At 51.5% G+C, this 19,442-nt stretch overlaps 1 protein-coding gene across 10 annotated transcripts in view; it reads left to right on the top strand.

Annotated features, from left to right (window-relative positions):
• The window catches only part of SFXN5 (sideroflexin 5), a 130,338-nt gene that overhangs the window by 74,818 nt on the left and 36,078 nt on the right, over positions 1 to 19,442 (top strand). For 8 of the 10 annotated variants that reach the window (XR_004033425.1, XR_004033424.1, XM_030828398.1 and 5 more), the window contains exon 10: positions 8,991 to 9,081. Coding sequence is in view for 8 of the 10 variants with exons in the window: in XM_030828398.1 (XP_030684258.1) it covers positions 8,991 to 9,081 (91 nt within the window). In the remaining 2 variants the exon portion in view is untranslated. The remainder of the gene's footprint in view (positions 1 to 8,990; positions 9,082 to 19,442) is intronic. The other 2 variants (XM_030828395.1, XM_030828396.1) reach the window with 1 other exon arrangement.

The following is a 19,442-nucleotide window of genomic DNA, read 5'->3' as shown; positions in this document are numbered from 1 at the left end:
TTCCAGTGCCATTAAGTAAATACTGTATAATAACTGTTCACGGCTGTATAATTACCCATTGTACCATACACCACAATTTAATTCACCATTCTTCTAAAGGAGGGATTTGGGGTTGTCCTGAAATGGCCTCATTTATTTCACTCCCACATAGACCAAGTCATCTCCAAATAGCTGTGAAGTGGGATGTCCCATTTCATGCCCAAGATCTCTTTTCCAAATCCTTATGTCTTCACAAAAGCAAGAAGTGAGACATTGCAGACCTATTCAGATGGCTCACCAAGAGACTGCTGACCTGCCACCCAGCTTGTTCTGCAGCCCAGCAGGAGACTTCATTTGGGAGTCAGACAAATTGGGGGTCCCTGATACTGGGGACTTGCTGGGTGAAGGCCAAAGGCTCTCCTGAGTGGGAGAAAGAACTCTGTCACCTCCTCCTTGTTCCTTGTGATGAGAAGAGCTGATGGTCTGCTTAGCTCAGCAGCTCAAAAATCCCCTTCCCTTCTTTGAGACTCAGGGGCAAGGTGAGAGGAGGAGGCTGCATAGGGAAGGATGCTGAGTGGCCTTGAATAGAAAGGCTTGAGTGAAGGAGATCATTGTCCTGGTGGACTTCCTTCTCCTGCAGGCCTGGGGCTCAGAGAACAAGAATCAGCTTCTCAGCCTGAGTAACATAGCAAAACCCCATCTCTACAAAAAATACAAAAAAATTAGGCGTGGTGGTGCACACCTGTAGTCCCAGCTACCCAGGAGGCTGAGGTGGGAGAATCATTTGAGCCCAGAAGGTCGAGGCTGCAGTGAGCCATGATTGTGCCACTGCACTCCAGACTGGGCGACAGAGCAAAACCCTGTCTCAAAAAAATAAAATAAAATAACAGCTTTTTCTGAGAGCTCCGAGCCCTCTGTGTGTCCAGTCCTCACTGCCCCACCTGAGGGACCATCAGCCGCTCCGTCCCAACCACTTGCCAGGGCAAACCTAGCACAGATTTGTGGGGTATGGGTTCTGAAGACACAGTTACTGGGGGACTTGGAGCCCTCTGGGGTTCCCAGAGCTGAGCTCTTGCTGGGCAGGGGCTGGGGCCTCATGTGGGGCTGTGCCTGTGCTGGGGACTCCCTCCTTTCTCCTCCCTGTGAGTTCCAGCACCCCTCGAAAGGCTTTCCCCAACCATTCCAGCCCATAGCACTCTCCTTACTCACAAGTCCTGGAAACTCCTGTCCTCCCCACGCACACTCAGTCACACTGTGTCTCTGTCCCCTTAGTGTTCTGCAGTCTGAGCCTCATCCCCACTGGATTACAAGTTAACCAGGGACGGGCACCATGGCTTCTCCCCCATGGAGAGGAGCACAGGGCACTGCCCCATAAATACTTATTAATTAGGCCACTGATTGATCGCTGGCCTTGAGGCCCCTCTGATCTGCGAGTCCTAGTGGTGGCGGCGTCCCTCCGCCTGACGTCTTCACACAGTGAGCGTCTAACTCCGGCAGATGGAGTGGAGTTTCTGACTTGGAAAATCGGCAGCTTGCTTGCTTTTCTTTTGTGTGTGTAAGTCACAAAACCTCTGAAGAAAGAGGCTTTATTTTATTTTCCTTTCCCTTGTTCTCTGGAACCCCAGGTCCCGCAGCCTCATTAACTGATCTCTGCTTCAATTAGTGACAAATCCCCTCCCAGGGCGAGCCTGTTAGGAGGAGATGACCTGCAAACAAGTGTCACGGCCCCAGTGGTTGGCCCAGCTCTGGCATTAATTAAAATGAGTCCCTACAAGCAGGCGGCATGGATGGGGGCCGACAGGCTGCAAGCAGGTCCTTGGGACAGAGGGCAAACTGGAGTGGAGGCCAGCCTCCTCTGGGGGCCCTGCAGAGCTCCCTGCCCCACTCAGAGGAGCCCTGACCTTGGCCAGCAACCCTGGGATCAGGGATCCCCAGTTTGCATGCCCCCAAGTAAAGACTCCTGCTGGTTGCAGGACCACCAGAGTGGGATTAGCAGCCTCTTGGTGAACCTTCTAAATAGATTTGGCAATGTCTGGCTGCTTGCTTGAGAATAAAAAAGAAATCCCGTCTTAAGTTATTTTTGAAATCTAACAGTTTGCTGTCTTTTAACAAAGGAAGCCTCTCTCAATCCTCACTGTTTTTTAGTCCGGGAGTTTGCATTAAGCACTTCTGTGGGCGGCCCTCACTGGGCCCCGGCTACACGAGGGTGAGAGAAAGTAAGACCCATTGACTCCCATCGGGGGACTGTGATGTGCGGGTACTTTGCAGGCGCTGGGGGCTGCAGGGACTGGTATATCCTTCAAGGCACTGAGAGGGAAGCTAGAACACTCTGTGGTATAATCAGAATTATGATGAAGGTGACCCCAGCGTGTGGTGGGAGCAGGGGAGGAGCCACTACTTCACACAGGGCTGACTCACAGGACAGAATGGAGAGAGCTAGGGGCAGGCAGGGTGGGTGTTCCAGAGAGAGGGCACTGTACAAGCAGAGGTACACAGGAGAGCATGACCAACTCCGGGCTCAGAACAGCAGGGCGGCCACCGGGTAGTGAGTGATGGTGATCGTGAGTGGAGGAGGATCAGGGCCAGTCAGGAGGCGCCATAAGTGCCTTGCTCAGGAGGAAGGAGGCCATGCCTGGAACCCTGCCTTGGCTCGGGAACCTGGGTGTCACAGATGGTGCAGGTGGAAGTGGGCTGGAGGAGAAGGGGTGGGGCCACCCTCATGGATGAGGGGCCTGGATGAGGGTGGATGTGGGGCTGGAGAGGAAGACTCAGGGATGAAGTGCTGTGGGACCAGTCAGGAGCTGCTTGGGGGAGCCACATGATGAGAGGCACTTCACGCCCATTCCTCACACCCTTAGCTGGCCCCAGACCTCTTAGCTGGCTGAGGTCTTTCCCTGTTGGGGCAATGCTGAGCTCCATTCTCAAAGGTTCTAGGCCCTGGGGGGTCCTTTCTGTGTAGGATGCAGTGGCTGTTAACCTTCACTACCAAACACTGGCATAGAAGAAGGAGTTCCAGGGGATCCCTGTGCTGAACCCGTACACCTTCCAGTTCCCATTGCTTACTGACAACTCTGTGTCCCTGGATAGTCAGACTGGAAAGTAGTCATGAGAATAGTAATCATGGCTAGCACTTCCAGAGTGCCTGCAGCACGCCGGACATCGTTTAGGCGTTCATCCTCATTTTACAGACGAGGATACTGAGGCACGGAGGTGAAGTAAGTGACAGGGCCTACCCAGGCTTAATCACACACAGAGACCCCTTTTTCCTTTTTCCTGCTGCACCCCCTGTGACATAAGGAGATGGGAGAATCCAAGTGGTGTTCTCAGCTTCTAGGTTGGAGGAGCTATTACCATGCCGCCTGGCAGACAAGTCCTTCCCCAGGTACCCTGAGAGCAGTGGGGACTGAAAGACATGTTTTGAGAGGTTCTTTAGGTGTAACAGAGTTCAACCCTTTGCTCGCCTTCATACTTAGTTCCTGGGCCTGTGTTTTCTGGCTGTAGTCAAGTCAGCGGCATGTATTTGTCCCTGGCCCAGAGCATGCCCTGCCGCCTATAAGACAGGGCCTGGCTGGCTCTGTGGTGGAGGGTGTATCTCAGGCCCTTCTGTTCTCCAGGCTGGAGAGAGGTAGGGGGACGACAGCACCTGGGAATCCTGGACCAGACTATTGTCTTGCTGTGTTCAGGGAGTGGCTTTGGGTTTGGAGGGTCCATTGCATGGGCCCTGTAGAGAATCTGCAGTGTTCAGAAGCCTGCAGATGGTGATGCTGGCAGTGCAAGTCAGACACAGAAAGCAGCTCTGTGTCTTTTCTAGGGAGGACAAGTTGTTGCCCCCTCCCATATAGAAGGGGTCTGATGTAATTGATTTCCCAGCAGGCAGCCCCTGGCCCTAGTGGGGCGTGGTTCAGGGGTCAGGGTTGGTCACTGTTGCCAGCAAGCAAGCCACTTGGTCACAGCTGGAGCAACTGATGTTTTAGCCTGTGCAGAGCTCTGTCCCAGCTACTTGGCTACTTTGCTGCTGACCCCATTGCCAAGCAGCAGGCTGGCTGGGGTTGGGGAACAATTGACCTCCATGGAGGTTCTTGGGTCCACTTGACTACCAATGTGTTCTACCAAGTGTGCCCTCTGGTGGACATTTTTGGTACTTCAGCGATTCCTTGACCTTCCCCAACCCTTGCCCCCTGTGCCCTCACAAACCCCTAACCTTGGTTACATTATTATCTACCACCCAAGAGGGGCCCTCCTTTTAGGCATGCCCCTTCCTCCATTGTTCTTCAGGGCCATTTGGACCCCCATAATGACTGGTGCAGTAGAGTCTGCAGACTGTCGTCTGAGTACCCCGCAGACAACCTGGTATTTCGTGTTTCTGATCCTTGGCCGAGCCCCACTCCCTTCCTAGCCTCCTATTCAGGGCTCAGGCAGGCATCCCCTTCCTCAGGAGCCTTCATGATCCTTGGGCCCACTCCCTCACGGCACCTCCTCATACGGGTAGCCAGAGCCTTGCAAGCAAGCCAGGCGGTCCCGCAGGGCTGTGTGGCTCCTCCAGTGCCACTGAAGGCTTTAAGCAAGTCGCCATGTGTTTTCAGACTTCACTCCGATTGCTGTAGAGAGCAGATGGATGGGGGCAAGAGTGGAAGCAGGGGGCCTGGTTAGGAGGTGCACCGTCATCCAGGGACAGAGGCTGCGTGCTGAGTGTTGGGAGCAGAGAGAGCAAACAGCTGCATTCATGACATTCGGGAGATGCACCAGGGAGCCATGGTAACACGTGAGCCCCGGGAGGCTCCTGCCCAGAATGCTGTGAGGTCTCTGGCATGAGAAGCAGAACTGGAAGTGGGCGAGGAGGCTGGGGTGTGGGTGAGGAAGAGCGAGACAACCTTCATTTGGGGTGGGAGAAGCTGGGGTGCCTAGAGCCCTTGGACACAGAGGCATCCGCCAGGCAATGGATATTCAGGCTGCAATGGGGGCACAGATGCGGGGAGAGGGATGCAGGCATTCTTCCAGCCCCATCCAGTGTCTCCTTGCTGGCCTGTTGTTGGCCCGGAAAGCCCTTGGTACTTAAGGCTACAACCACCAGCTGTATAGCTCATGACACTAAAGATTTAGTGTCATGAAGCTCCCACCCCACCCACAGCTCCTGGTGCTGGTCGGCCCTGTTTCCATCTCGGTGGGGACTATCAGGAAGCTGGCCTTCCCTCCTTTCCCCGTGGTCTCCTGTCAGCTGCTCATGGCAAATTCACTGGCCCAGTAGCCAGACCTTGGAGACAGGTGGTCAAGAAGGCCTATTCCCTCCTTCAAGATGTTGCTGATGTCCTGTGGGGCCTGAGCCCTGGTTTTCTAAGAAGCCCTGTCTGCTGGCCATACAAGAAATTCTTGTGCAAAATCCACACCCTATTTGTTTTCCCCATCTACCAAAATGGAGCTCCTGTTTGGTTAATTTCTATTTTGTGGCTTATTTGGATGCTGTTAAAACAGATCCTGGGGGACCCTCAGCAGTAATTGTTCCACATCTCATTATCTTTCCTGAACCCGATTATTAGCTCTGATTTTTCTGATCGCTAGCTGCTGTTTGTGTTGAGCTGTGTGCCATTAATACCAGCTGGTTCCCTTAAACAGGACCCACCGTGCCAAGGAAAATGAGCTGGCATTCAGAGCCACCAGCCTCTTGGCTTTTTAATTTTAACGGGCTCTACCAAATGTTCTAGGCCAAAGGGCCCTGAGGAACCAGAACAGATGGGCTCCTAACCCCTGGTCTGCAGCCATCTTGGGTTCCTTCTCAGGCTGTGCTGTCCTAGGTGCTGGGGCGGTAAGGCCTGGGAAGGGGTGAGGGTAAGTGGCCATTTGCCTCTTCCGTGTCCATGCCCTCCCTGCCACTGGGCCCATCACTGGCAAGTGGGCACTGTGACCTCACTGACTCCTCGTGAGCTCACAGCTACACACATGCCCAGGTCTCCTCCCTACTTTGCTGGTCCTCAGCCCCTTTCTTGGGCGCAGGCATGTTGGCCACGCTCTCAGAAACATATGTGTACCGCACTAAATGTCACCCCATCCATGCTGGGAGACCCTGGTGACTTTCAGGGAAGAAGAGGCCAGAAGAAACCTGGGACGAGGACATTGTTTTCTGTCTTCGTTCTTCCTCCCTACACTCTGGGCTGTGCCAGGCCTAGCCAGTGGGAAGAATGGCCGACTAGGGAGGGGAAGGCTTTGGAGAGGGGGAGGGAAATGTGTTGGCCACCTTTCCTCCTTTTCCTCCCGCTGCTCTCCAGCCCTGCCTACCCCCAAGAGGCTGTCATGGGGAAGGGTCCCAACCTCTCTGCTCACTTCCTTGAATGGCTCCTGTTCCCCGCCTCTTACAGCACTTCCTATATCTTCTTAAATTGTCGTGCAGGATTTTGAACCCAGATCTTCTGACTTCTGGCTGCTGGGGGCAGGGATGGTTCAAGGGCCCTATGTTCCCTGCAGGAGTTGCCTTCTGTTTTCCACTCATTTGGACCCCAGCCCCAAGGTGGCCATTGTCAGGGAGGTGCTTGCTATGCAGATGTGCCATTCAAAGGCATGGAGATATTAAAGCATCCCTCCCTCAGGTGGAAGACAATGGGAAAGTCATAGCACCCTGGTTAGGAGCAAGGCTTTGGAATTAGCAGGCTCTGCGTTCAAATCCTAGCTTTACTTGCCTCATAATAAATGACTATCCTTGAGCAAAATTGTTTAACCTCTCTGGACCTGTCTCTATCTGTAAAAAGGGCCAACGTGGTCTATCTGAAAGCCTTGTTGTGGGGATCTCATTAAGATATTTCATGTGAATATGTGCTGAGTGGCTTCACGTAGGAGGTGCTCGTTGACTTCTCCCGAGCCCCCCTCCTCTTCATCGCTACTGCCCGTCTGCGTGTCCTCCAGCTTCCTCCCACGCTTTCTCTCACTGCACTTTTTTGGGGGTGAGGGAGGCCATTTCTGAGTCACTCACTCCTGGACTTGATGAATTCTATTCATGTGGCGGGGGCAGCAGGGCCCAGTATGAGCCGGCAGCTCCCCAGCCCTGCCCACTGTACCACTGAAGTGTGTCCACGCCATGATGCCCCTGGCTGCCTCCCAGCCTTCCCTTGAGCGAGCTGGGAGGACAAGGATTGGACTCTGAGGATCAGCCTGAGACTTAAGATGGAGGCTGTGTTCCCGAGAGCCCAGGGTGGGCATGCCAGGAAGCACTCTGGCTCCATGGAATGCTGCACTGCCCCGGGGCTGGCGGACCAGCACTTCCTTGTCTTCCTGGGTCTCACAGTCGCAGCCCGGGCTGGGCTGTTTCTGCCTTGCTGCACCCTGCCCCAACAGTGGCAGGCGCCTGGCAGCCCTGGAGGCCTTCCTAAGCCTCTGCGTCCTCCCCAACCACCCACAACATTAAGGCTAGAGCCAGGCCTAAGGGCACAGGGTGGCCTGCTGAGCCACCAGGTGTGCCAGACCTGAGAGCAGGCTGCCCCGGCCCATCAGGCCAGGAGTCCTGCCACGGCTCCTCCCATGCTTCCCAGGAAAGACAGCACAGGGGCTGGCTTTGGCCTCTGTCTGGGGAAGCAGAGGCCTCTGCAACCCAATTCCTTTTCTGGTTTCATGCATCTTGTCTTTTCTCTCTCCAGGCCTGCACTCGTATGCATTTCTCCACCAGAAAGTCCTTTTCCTCTGCCCAGCCCAACCCCATCTTTCTCTCCTCCGCAAAGCCCCACTCCCAGCCTTTGCCTTCTCCATGCAGTCATATATTTGTTGGTTCCTGCATTTATTCCTCAGTCACCAGTTTATTGAGCGTGTACTATGTGCTAGTGAGTGTGGCCCTAAGTGGTGGACATACAAAGATGAAAAAGGTGTAGTCACCCCATCCAGTCCAGTGACATCATGATTATATAGCTTCATTTATTGAGGTGTCTTATATGCCAAGCTCACACCCACCACTTACATACATTCTTATACCAGCCCTGGGATGTTGTAGGTATTACTATCCCTTTTTACAGATAGGTAAACTGAGGCAGAGAACGATGAAATGACTTACCTGCCTAAGGTCCCACTGCTAGTGACACTGGAGGCGGAACTCATGGGTGGGCCTGAAAGAACAGGTGTGGACTGAGCAGAGGAGGGAGGCATCCCAGGCACAGGCACCAGCACTGCAAAGGCCCCGTGGCTGGAAGGCTCACGGAGGATCTGATGGGCAGCAAACTGGACTCTCGGGGTTGAACGTGGGATGTTGGGGGAGTGGGGAAGTGAGGTTATGGAGGCCGAGGCTGCTGTGGGAAGGAGATGACACTTTCTCAGGCAGGTTGGTCATAGAGAGGAGCTGGTGTGGCAGACATGAGAAAGCCTGTGCTCTCGAAAGATGAAAGAGCCTAGGGGATGGACTGGAGTGACGAAGACCCCAGGCAGGGGCTGGGGTAGGGTGCCTGGCATCCTGGGCCAGGTGACAGGTACGAAGGCAATGACAGTGAGTCCAGGACATCCGCCTCACCCTCCATCCTGCCCTGAGCTACGCTGCTTATTCCTGCAGCCTGTGGGCAGGTATGGGGGTCTCCCTGTCCTGAGCCCTTATGGTCTAGCTGGGCCCACACCTGCGTGTACCATGGGGTTTCAGAAAGATGGCGCTTAGGGCTGGGGTGGGAATGAGGCCTTCCTACACTTCATTTATTCATGGAGTATGTATCCTTCTACCAGCAACTGCCACAGCATCCCATCCCTTTTCTCCTCTGCAGTGTGTGTGTATGAGTGTGTACGTGTGTGTATGTGTGTGTATGTGTCTGATGCTTTACCTCTCTCCCTCTTTCTCATGGGCCAGTTACCTGGGATGACTGGGCAGTGGTACTTTAAGCAGCGACACTGGAGCTCTGCAACCTCAGGTGACGCTGAGGATTAGGGGTGTGAGGTGCAATTGCGGGGAAAGATGACATCCCCCACTCTCTGGTGTTCCTCCAGTTCTGCCCCCTCCTCCCACAAGCCACGGCAGCATCATGTACTTTTTCTGTGTTTTTGTTTTTTTTCTTTCAAAGGTGGGCCTTAATGTCCTGGTTCAGAAAGCCAACAAGTTCACCCCAGCCACCCGCCTTCTCATCCAGAGGTTTGTGCCGTTCCCTGCTGTAGGTAAGACCTGCACACCACATAGATGTGTGCTGTGGGTGGGTGTGGGGGACCGCTGGGCTCCCAGGGAGACAGATGACCCTTCCACACCTCTCCTGATGCCCAGGGGGCACCCAGCTGGGAGAATTGGCGCAAAATGTTTAGCTAAAAGACAAGACCAAGGGGTCCCACTGACCAGCTCTGTGCTGAGATTCTGCTTTCAGCATAGGGGTTCTTAGGCTGGGGTCCCAAACCCACAAGGGGTCAGTAGACAGAATGCAGCAGAACCTGTGAGCCTGGTCAGGGAAAAGATTTACATTAACCTCTAACTGCATTTTAACGTTTCCTTCCATTATGAATGTAGGCAGCAAACCACAGTCAGAAGCAGGACCTGTGACTTTGTCACCAGTAGAAATCACAGATGTTTTCATGGCACATTACAGTTGTTACAGAGATCTTAAAATATTATTTATGCTCAACACTATTCATATTTTCTTTCTTTTTTCTTTTTCTTTTTTTTTTGAGACAGAGTTTCACTCTTGTCACCCAGGCTGGAGTGTGGTGGTGCAATCTCGGCTCACTGCAACCTCTACCTCCTGGCTTCAAGCAATTCTCCTGCCTCAGGCTCCCAAGTAGCTGGGATTACAAGCATGCGCTACCATGCTCATCTAATTTTGAATTTTTAGTAGAGATGGGGTTTCACCGTGTTGGCCAGGCTGGTCTCGAACTCCTAACCTCATGATCCACCTGCCTCGCCCTCCCAAAGTGCTGGGATTATAGACGTGAGCCACCATGCCTGGCCACTAATTCATATTTAATACATCAACTGATAGATCTTGTTTTTAATTCATTAGTTAAAAAGCACATCTAGGCTGGATGTGGTAGTTCACACCTATAATCCCAGCACTTTGGGAGGCCGAGGTAGGTGGATCATGAGGTCAGGAGATCAAGACCATCCTTGTCAACATGGTGAAACCCCATCTCTACTAAACATAGAAAAATTAGCTGGGTGTAGTGGTGCGTGCCTGCAATCCCAGCTACTCAGGCCGAGGCAGGAGAATTGCTTGAACCAGGGAGTTGGAGGTTGCAGTGAGCCAAGATCACACCACTGCACTCCAGCCTGGGCGACAGAGTGAGACTCTGTCTCAAAAACAAAACAAACAAAAAAAAACCAGAAAACATCTATTACTATATCACAATATTTTGGTAATTTCTTTCAGGATGATCCCTTTGTGATCCTATGTGTTTTGTTTTATGCATTTAGAAACATTATCCTGAGAGGGGTCCATAGGCCTCACCAGACTGCTAGAGTGGTTCGTGGCACAAAAGAAGGCTGGAAGCTTCTGCTAGTCTAGGTTTTAAGCCTTTGGGTATTGTGACCCTCTAGGTTTCAGAGGCCTTCGCTCTACGCAGGTGATTGTGGGCACACAGGTATATGCGGAGGGGATTTCTCCTGCCTTCAGCTGCGTCTTTGCTAAACTTGGAGTCTATGAGCTCACGATAGATGCTCCAGGCCTGGGCCCTGGAGATGCCACAAAGCTCTGCTTGGCCCTTAAGAATCCTACACCTCATTGGGGAGAAGGACAAAATAGTGGAAGGAGTTTTTTAAACTAAAAAGAAATAAACAGTATTGAGAGCAGCGTAAGGCAGTGCATAGCTCTCAAAAGAGAACGATAAACCAGTCCTTGAACCATAACAGCAGAGCTCCCCCTCTGTGCCAAAGGACAACAATGGGGACAGATCAGCACAGGGCATGAGGACTCGTGACCTCTGTGGTACCAAGGCACCGTCTGAAGAGCCGGAGTCAGACCCAGGCTCATGGTCCTGACCCTGATCGTCATCTCCAGGGCCCTGCTTCTCCTTCTGTAAAAGGTGGGTACCAGTACCCACCTTTCTACAGCCCAGAGCTCTGGGAGGAGCAAGTGAGGCCACAAACCAGTTTCCACTGAGAGGAAGGTGCTTTGAAGCACCTGCAAAGCCCTGTGAGAGGGTGAGAGGTCATTGCTGGGCAGCCCCACCCCTGGATGACCCAGAGACTAATGAATTCCCAGAACCAGCCACCTGGCTCAGCCTCAGCCAGCCCAGATAATTGCTATAGCAACTCCACACTTTTAATGAACTTTCAGCTATTTCTGTCGTGGGCCATTAATGGAATAACCCTTTAGATCTGACTTCGTTAAGGGGCCTAATAAAGCAAACACGGCTGCCCAACTGGTGTTCCCGGCCATTCAGCCTGGAGGGTCAGATGCAGCCTGAGAAGGGGCAGCGCTCTGCTGCACTGGGCTGGATCTGGGATTCAGCCAAGATATAATCTGTCCTCAGCCAAGCTTTAGATAAGAACTTTGCCGGGGGCCCATTCCAGCCCTACTGGCCATCTTGCTGTGTGACCTTGGGGTGGTCTGAACCTCTCTGGGACTTTTTCAGGAGGAGGGTGCCTGCTTTGGGTCTGAGACTTTCTGACCTGCCCCTCTTCAGACTCCAGTGTAATTCCCCTCCCCTCTTTTTTTTGGGAATGAGGCTTCAGCCGCTCACACAGGTGCAGCCACTGTGGTGGTCTTGAGCTCCTGAACATCCCTCACTGATTGCATATGTGGTTTAAGCCCCGACAGTCCTTGCTCGCCAGGATCCAGGGAGAGGCAGGCCCGTTGTGGCTTCTTCCTCCGGCCTGGCTGCTGAGTCCTGGCTGGGTGCCTGCCTGCCTTCTGCCCCAGCCCCAGTCTCCCGTCCCCCCACACAGGCTTCCATCTCTCTAATCCCCATGTCCATCCCTCTCATCTGCAAGCGGACACTTGTGGACTGCCCTAGTCAATGCTGACACAGTTTTGAGATGATTAGGTATGGCCCTTACCCACCAGGGACTCAAAAGCCCCCTGGTCCTCTCAGGCCACCGTCCAGTCCCTGTACTTGGCCTCTTTTTACCTTATCCCCAGGTACCCCTGACCAGAGAGAGTATCCCTAAGCTGCACCAGGTGCTGGCAGGGCCTAGGTCCTGCCCGGAGTTCACTCCAGCTCTCCGAGGCAGGCTAGGCCAGACCTGGCTGGGCCACCGTTAAAGGTGACCAAAAAGCTGGCTCAGACTGTGCTTGACCTTGTGGAGGGTCCCCTGTCCCTTTAGGCTGCTTGCAGAGACAGGACTCACTGAGCAGTGAGTGCACATGGGAAGGAGGTTGGGGAAAGTGGCAGTGATCGTATTTAAGCCCTGTCGTTGGGATGTGAGTGGAGTGGAAGGGGATCTTCAGTGTGATGGGGGTCCTGAAGAGGCTTGTGCCCTGTGGTCAGAGGCCACATCCAGGCTCTCACATTTCTGAGCAGGTTGGGAACTCAAGCTCTGGGGAACAAGGAAGCCCCAAGAGTCAGTTTCTTCTTCCCAAGGCTCTGCCAGCTCCTCTGCAGGCTCCAGCCTGAAGCCTGGGGAGGTGGGCTACACGCTGCCTAAGAGTGGCCTGATACACACGCACCTGGACCCCACACCAAACTCCACCATTCCCACCCCATTCTACCCGCTGTCTCCTCATCTGGAAATGAGGCCTCTGATGAGACCGTCCTTCAACCCCTTCCCACCAGGACCTCTGTGACTGCAGGCCTCCTTGAGGTTTGTAGAGCTCTTGGGGGCTGCATGGCTCCCCTCATATTCCCCAGCAGGCCTCTCTCCTCCCTCGGTTCTCCTCATTCTGTGCTGGGAGGGTCCGAAGGCAGAGCGTGCCATCACCCTCTTACAGAAGAATGAACAAAGTCAGACTTGCTAAAAGTGATACTGAGCTGGCCAGAGCCCAGGCCTCCCAGGCCCAGCCCAGGGCTGTTTCAAGCCCTATGAGATAACCCCTCACCCCTATAGCTGAGAAACTGAGCGGTGTGGCCTAGAGGCAGCCAAGGCTACGCGGTGTCCTCCCTGTTCTGCCTCCAAGTTCCCCCCTAGTTTTTCAGAGTGTGTGTGTGCACATGCCTGTGTCACATGACTGATGCATGTGCAGGCACATGTACTGAGTACGTGGGAAGCCCTGGGATGCTCACTGCAGCCATTTCTCTCCCCTTGGAGAGAGGTGGTTTCAGGGCCATGCTGTGTCCCTGGTCTAGAACAGCAATCGTGTGGGAGATCTCAGTTTCTATTTATACATGGAGATGTTAGGAAAGACAGTGAGCCCAGGAGCATGTGTGCTGGCATCAGAATCGATTGGGGACTGGTAATTAATTTGCTTAGACCTTAATTAATTCTCCAGTTCTTTCTTATTTGTGGACTGTCACGCCTAATTGTGTTCAGGAGCTCAAGCTTGGAGCGGGCCCTCCGTTAATTGACGTATGGTTGCTGCGAGGTGAAGTTAATGGTTTGGGAAGCTGGGCAAACAGTGTAATTAAAGGTCAGTAGAGGAGGCATTGGAAAAATACACACCCCCAGGTCCAGCCACCAGTCTCTGTGAGCAGAGTCCATTCCAGGGGTTGCCGGCCCCACAGGCTTTTCGAGGGGCCTTGGGGGAGGGATACCGGGAGCAGTTACCAGCAGGAAGGAGGGCCGAGTCCTGGGTCCCAGAGGCGGCAATGGCCAGGGGAATAGACATCTTGTTGACAGTAATGGGTGGGGCAGGGGCTTTAGGGAGGTAGAGACAGAGGTGTTGTCTCAGCAAGCACATCTATAAAGCTGGCCCTCTAGACTCCGGGTAGGTGTGTGCATGGGGAGGGCAGGAAGCCCCGAAGGTCACCCCAGGCTGCCTGGCTGCATCCACTCAGAGCAGGGAACAGGCAGTGAGTGTCATGTGCTCATCAAAACCCCCAGCTAGGCCCTGAGTTCCTGATGAGGGAGGCCTGAGCTTCGGCATCAGCCAGCTGCTCCTTCCAAGGAGAACAAGCTTCCTGCAGGCACCGGAAATGCCAGCCTCAGCAGCTCCTTGCTGAGAAATGACTTCTTCCTGTGCCGTCCCCAGCAGTCTCCTATGTTAAATGTCAGGATGTATTTTATTGCCATGAAAAGTTCTCTGTGTTCACCAATGAGTCCGTTGCCCAGGGTGTCCTGGCACTGTTTGGGAGAAGGTCTTCTGTTCATTCACAGGTGTGGCAAACCTGTTCCCTGATGTCCATGCCCCCTTCTCCCCAAGGCCACATGGGTCTTCGTGTCACTGAACCCGTCTTCGCTCCACTGCTCCCCCTTCGTGCTCAGTCCACCCTGCTTCCTCCGTCTAGGAGGTGGCCATGGCAGTGCTGCCCAAGTCTGGAGGGCCTACCCCCAGGTCAGAGCACAGTTCCCCAGGCCTCATCCCCTGTGAGCAGGAGGCAGCAGCGTGCACCTGTGGCAGTTGTGTCCTGGGCCCTGTGACATCAAGGTCCCTCCATCAAGGTCAGTGGTGCTTCACGTGGCATCCACACCCTTCGGGCACTTCCGGATGCCATGAGTCCCTTATTTGACCTGCCCTGCTCTTGCCTCTCCTGTGCCTCACTGCAGCCCTGGAGAATCCTGCCATCCTCCTCTCCTCCCTCTTGCTGGGCCCCGGGCCTTTGCATGTGGCCCTGATGTCTGGATACCTGCTCTTCCCACTACCTCAAGCCACCCTCTGCCCTCCCTTGACTGCCAGGCCTTTGTGACTCGGCTCAAACACTATCTCCTCTTGGAAGCCCTCGCTGGGAGTCCCAGCCAGGGTTAGACAGCAGCTACCTGTGTGTGCCGATGTCTATCTGGGGACTGCCCGTGTTGTTTCCAAGCCTGCCTCCCCCATTAGACAGTGAGTGCCCCAAGACAGGGACTGGATCTCATCTACCACCACCCTCAGCCCCCTCAGTGCCTGGCACACAGTCAGTGCTCAATGTGGGTTTATTCAATGATCAAATGAATGCTTTGGCACAAAAGGTTTGAGATGAGGCACTCATGGCAAAACCTCACCCTGATGACAGTGGTGGCCAGATTCTGTAGCTACCTGGACATTTATTCTGGACCTTTTCCACTTTTTAAAGTTGTTTTGGAGTGCTCCGTTTTCTTGTATACATTTTTACCATCACTGTGGTCCACTCTTAGTCAGCAGGCCTAGAGTGGATGACCAATGGGCCCACCCCTTTCCAGATCATCCTGGGCACATTATCCAACCCTTCCGGGCCATGGTGGCCCCATCTATAAAATGGGTTACTAGTATCTCTAAGCAAAGTTTTCATGGGGATTGAACATGTCAATTTCCCAGCGTAGCATGAGCACCTACTAAATGTTGATCCTCTTCCAGCTCCACTGCGTTCCTTCTACCCCAATCAGGGGTGGCACATTTCTGCCATCAGGGAACTTGTTCTTTGGGGGTAAGAGGTGGTTAGATGTTCAAAATGGTGCACACACACGCACACACACACAAAATAGTTCTGGTGATAAGGGCAATAAAGTTTTATAGAGGATGAAACCCATTCGATAATCTCTCTAAATCACCTTCCATCACCTCTACGATTTTAGGAATCTAATATGAACTGAATTATGTACGGAAAGGGTGTTTGTTGAGAAAAGGGCCAGGATAATTAGATCATGTTATCAAAGGAATATGTGGGTGTGGTGGTGTGGATTTTGAGGAGCCATGGAAGGTTGGGCTGGGCTGGGTGCCAGAATTGGTGGCAGCCTCAGAACTGGCATGGGCCCCTGGTGTGTGTCAGGCCCCAAGAGGACACAGGCAGTGGGTCCAAGGCAGCCAGAGGAAAGTGTCTAGTGTCCCAGGGCTCTGTCTTCAGTTTCATTCCCTTCAGTTATTTTGATGCCTTGGATGGAGGAGGCCTGTGGCTCACATTCAAAAAACAGGGACACCAACCTGGCAGGGATTGTGAATTCATGGGCAAGAGCCCCAGGATCTAAAAAGATCCATCGAGGTGGGCCGATGAGATCTCACAAGGTTTGATGTAAGTCTTGCTGTTCAAAAAATGTAGGTGCACAAGTGTGAGGGTGTCAAGACCTGACTTGGCTGAAGTTCTCAAGACAGAGACCTGGGGGTCTCGTGGGCCGTGTGCTCAGAATGGGTCCTTGGTGTGGTGTGTGCCTCTGATGATGCTCACTCAGATTTCAGCTGCATTACTAAAGATAGAACACCAAGAACAAAGGAGTCTGTTTAATTCTGGCTGTACACGTCAAGAGTAGCTCTGATAAGTGGTAACGCCACAAGAGTGACAGGATCTTCTGAAAAAAATGAGAGCCTGTTATTGGAATGAGCTGCCTGACTCCTGGATTTGAGGGAAATGTCTGATTAGTAGACAGGCCCCAGAAGCTGTGAGGGGCACTCGCACGCGACCAAGGCACCTGTTTCCAAGCAGCTTGCTCAGGATCTGGCATACCGTAGGTGCTCCATAAGTGCTTGTTGCGTAAATGGCCTTCCAGTTCTGGGGTTTTATAATTCCTGAAATCCAGAAGGTAGAGAAGCCCAGAGGCAGAGAAAGTGGGGAAGTGTAATGCAGAGGGAGGGAGGGGCTATGCGGGAGGGGAATGCAGGAGGGAGCAGGGGGCCTGGCTGGGCTGGACTGGCCTGCTGGGGAACAGAGGAGGGCATGTTGGCGCTATGAGTATTAGCTTGGGGTTTGAGCTTTATCTTTGGTTGATGGGGAACCATTGAAGAATCTCAAGCTAAGAGGCAACTGTGATAAAAAGGGGCTTTTTAAAAAGATGGATGTGTTAGCAGGAATCATATTAAGCGATTCCAAACTTCCGAGTCAGCCTACACCTAGACTGACAGGCTGGTTTTTCAATCCAGAAATTCCCGGTCCTGAGTCGGTGACACTTCAATATGGGTTGTGAAACTCTCCCCAAATTCTCAAGCTACTTAAAAGAAAATGTATGCTGCTTACTTAGCACTGCCTCTCAGGTGGAATAATGGGGATTTTTGTGAAATCAAGCAAATATGAGGGCATGCATCCTTATTTGATAATCATCACTGTCTTAAAGGCAGAGGGGTTGTATTCTGCTGTGATTCGAGTGTGAGAGAGAGAGTATGTGTGAATGTGTAAAGGTGGTAATATGCCTACATGTATATTTTCAATGCATAGACCTTCCCAGGCAGGGACATGAGAACCTGGCTATAGTGGTTGCCTCTGGGGAGGGGGTGAAGTGTAGGGTTGGGAAAGAGACTTACTTTTTATTATTTCCCCTTTTACACCGTTTGGATCATTGACTGTGTTGCCCACAACGGTGGAAGGAAGGAAGAGAGGGAGGGAGGAGAGAAGAGAGAAGAGGGGAGGGGAGGCCAGCATTACCTCCCACTTCTTGCAGAAGAGGAAGTGGAATATGGAAGTACTTAGTCCAATATCAGTCTTGAGCCAGAATAGCAACTGAAGTCTCATGCTTGCTACTAGAGTGCTTGTTTGTTCGTTTTAATGAAAATGGCTGTATCTCTTTCTAATACATAGTAGAATAAGCAATCCTACTTCTCTCTCCAGAGTCATTTAGTATATATCCCTCCAAATTCAAGTTAACATCTAAAAGTATATGAATCTCTGCCTATTATATCTATATATAGTGTAAAAATGTCTATATAAATGTAATTAAATACAAATGGGTTCATATATATATTCATATATATATATATACTATTCTGTAAACTGCTTTTTAACCTCACAGTCAATTTTAGATGTCTTTCCATGGCAGTCATAAAATTGTAACTTCTCCTTAATAGCCACAGTAGTTTGTTCCATGGCTATTTTTAAATGATTTATTTATTTATTTATTTGTAGATGGAGTCTTGCTCTGTCACCCAGGCTGCAGTGCAGTGGCATGATCTTGGCTCACTGCAACCTTCGCCTCCTGGGTTCAAGCGATTCTTCTGTCTTGGCCTCCCGAGTAGCTGGGATTATAGGTGCATGCCACCACGCCTGGCTAATTTTTGTGTTTTTAGTAGAGACGGGGTTTCTCCATGTTGACCAGGCTGGTCTTGAACTCCTGACCTCAGGTGATCCACCCGCCTCTGCCTCTCAAAGTGCTGGGATTACAGGCATGAGCCACTGCACTCGGCCTGTTTTTTTAATTGTGAAATTTTTCTATTAACCTAGAAAATTGAAGAAATAGAGAAAGAGAATGTTAGATACACTCAAAGCCCTCTGCCTTCTTGATTGTGGTTTCTTTCTCTCCCCACAGAAGGCACTGACCTGGAGTTAGTGTATGCTTACCGTTTAGGTTTTATATTTTAGCATATGTGCATGTACCATAAGCCATCAATTGTATTGTTCATGAATTTTTAAAAATTTGTATTAACCGTACCATACTGTACATATCCTTTTGAAACTTGCCTTTCATTGCGGTTTTGAAATTTATTTATGTTAATACATATACATTCATTTCAGCTGCCATAGGCATTCGTACTGTGTGGCTATCCACAGGTGATTAATTGGGGACATTTAGGTTGTTTTCAGTCTCTCATTATTATACAGTCCCGCTCTAAACAACCTTGTGCTGTAAACAGCTCATGTGCACATGAGTAAGAGTTTCTCCTGGGCAAAAGTTTTCAAACCTTCATCTGTATTATAATCATCTGGGGAATTAAAAAAAAAACAGATCTGGGCCCTACCTCAGCTTTGGTTTCACTTGTGCTGGGAATCGCCAGGCTAGGGTGTGTACCCAGACATGGAATGGACACATTAGAGGGTAGGCACGTTTCTAGCTTTATTAAATATTGCCAGGTGGGCATATGGGCCTTTACCCAACCTGCAGGGTATGAATTTTTGTTTCCCTACATCCTCTTCAATATTTGATACTATCGATCTCTTAAACTTTTTGTTCATCTGGGCTGGGCGTGGTGGCTCACACCTGTAATCCCAGCACTTTGAGAGGCTGAGGCGAGTGGATCACCTGAGGTCAGGAGTTCAAGACCAGCTTGGCCAACATGGTGAAAACCCATCTCTACTTAAAATACAAAAATTACCTGGGCATGGTGGTGGACGCCTGTAATTGCAGCTACTTGGGAGGCTGAGGCAGGAGAACCGCTTGAACCCGGGAGGCAGAGGTTGCAGTGAGCCGAGATTGTGCCACTGCACTCCAGCCTGGGTGACAGAGTAAGACTCCATCTGAAAAAAAAAAAAAAAAAAAAAAAAGAAATGTGTTCATCTGAACTGGTTTATTTCTCATTTTAATTTGCATTTTTCCAATTCCCAGTATGGTCGGGAACCTTTTCTTAACTTTATTGGACATTTGGGTTTCCAAACAGAAGAGAGAGCAAGAGGATATCCCTATTTCATACAGTCCACAAAAATAAAATTCAAGATAGATTGAAGGCCTAAATGTGGACAGTAAAAAATTAAAACCTTTGGAAGAAAATATAGATGAACACTGAAGTAGGGGTAGAGTTTCTTTATTTTTCTTCTCTTTCTTTCTTTCTTTCTTTCTTTTTTTTTTTTTTTGAGGCAGAGTCTCTCTCTGTTGCCCAGGCTGGAGTGCAGTGGTACAATCTTGGCTCACT

This window comes from Nomascus leucogenys, chromosome 14, assembly GCF_006542625.1.
Source record: "Nomascus leucogenys isolate Asia chromosome 14, Asia_NLE_v1, whole genome shotgun sequence".
Lineage (NCBI taxonomy): Eukaryota > Metazoa > Chordata > Mammalia > Primates > Hylobatidae > Nomascus > Nomascus leucogenys.
The sequence above is the reverse complement of the archived record's forward strand: the minus strand, read 5'-3'. Positions and strand labels throughout refer to the sequence as shown.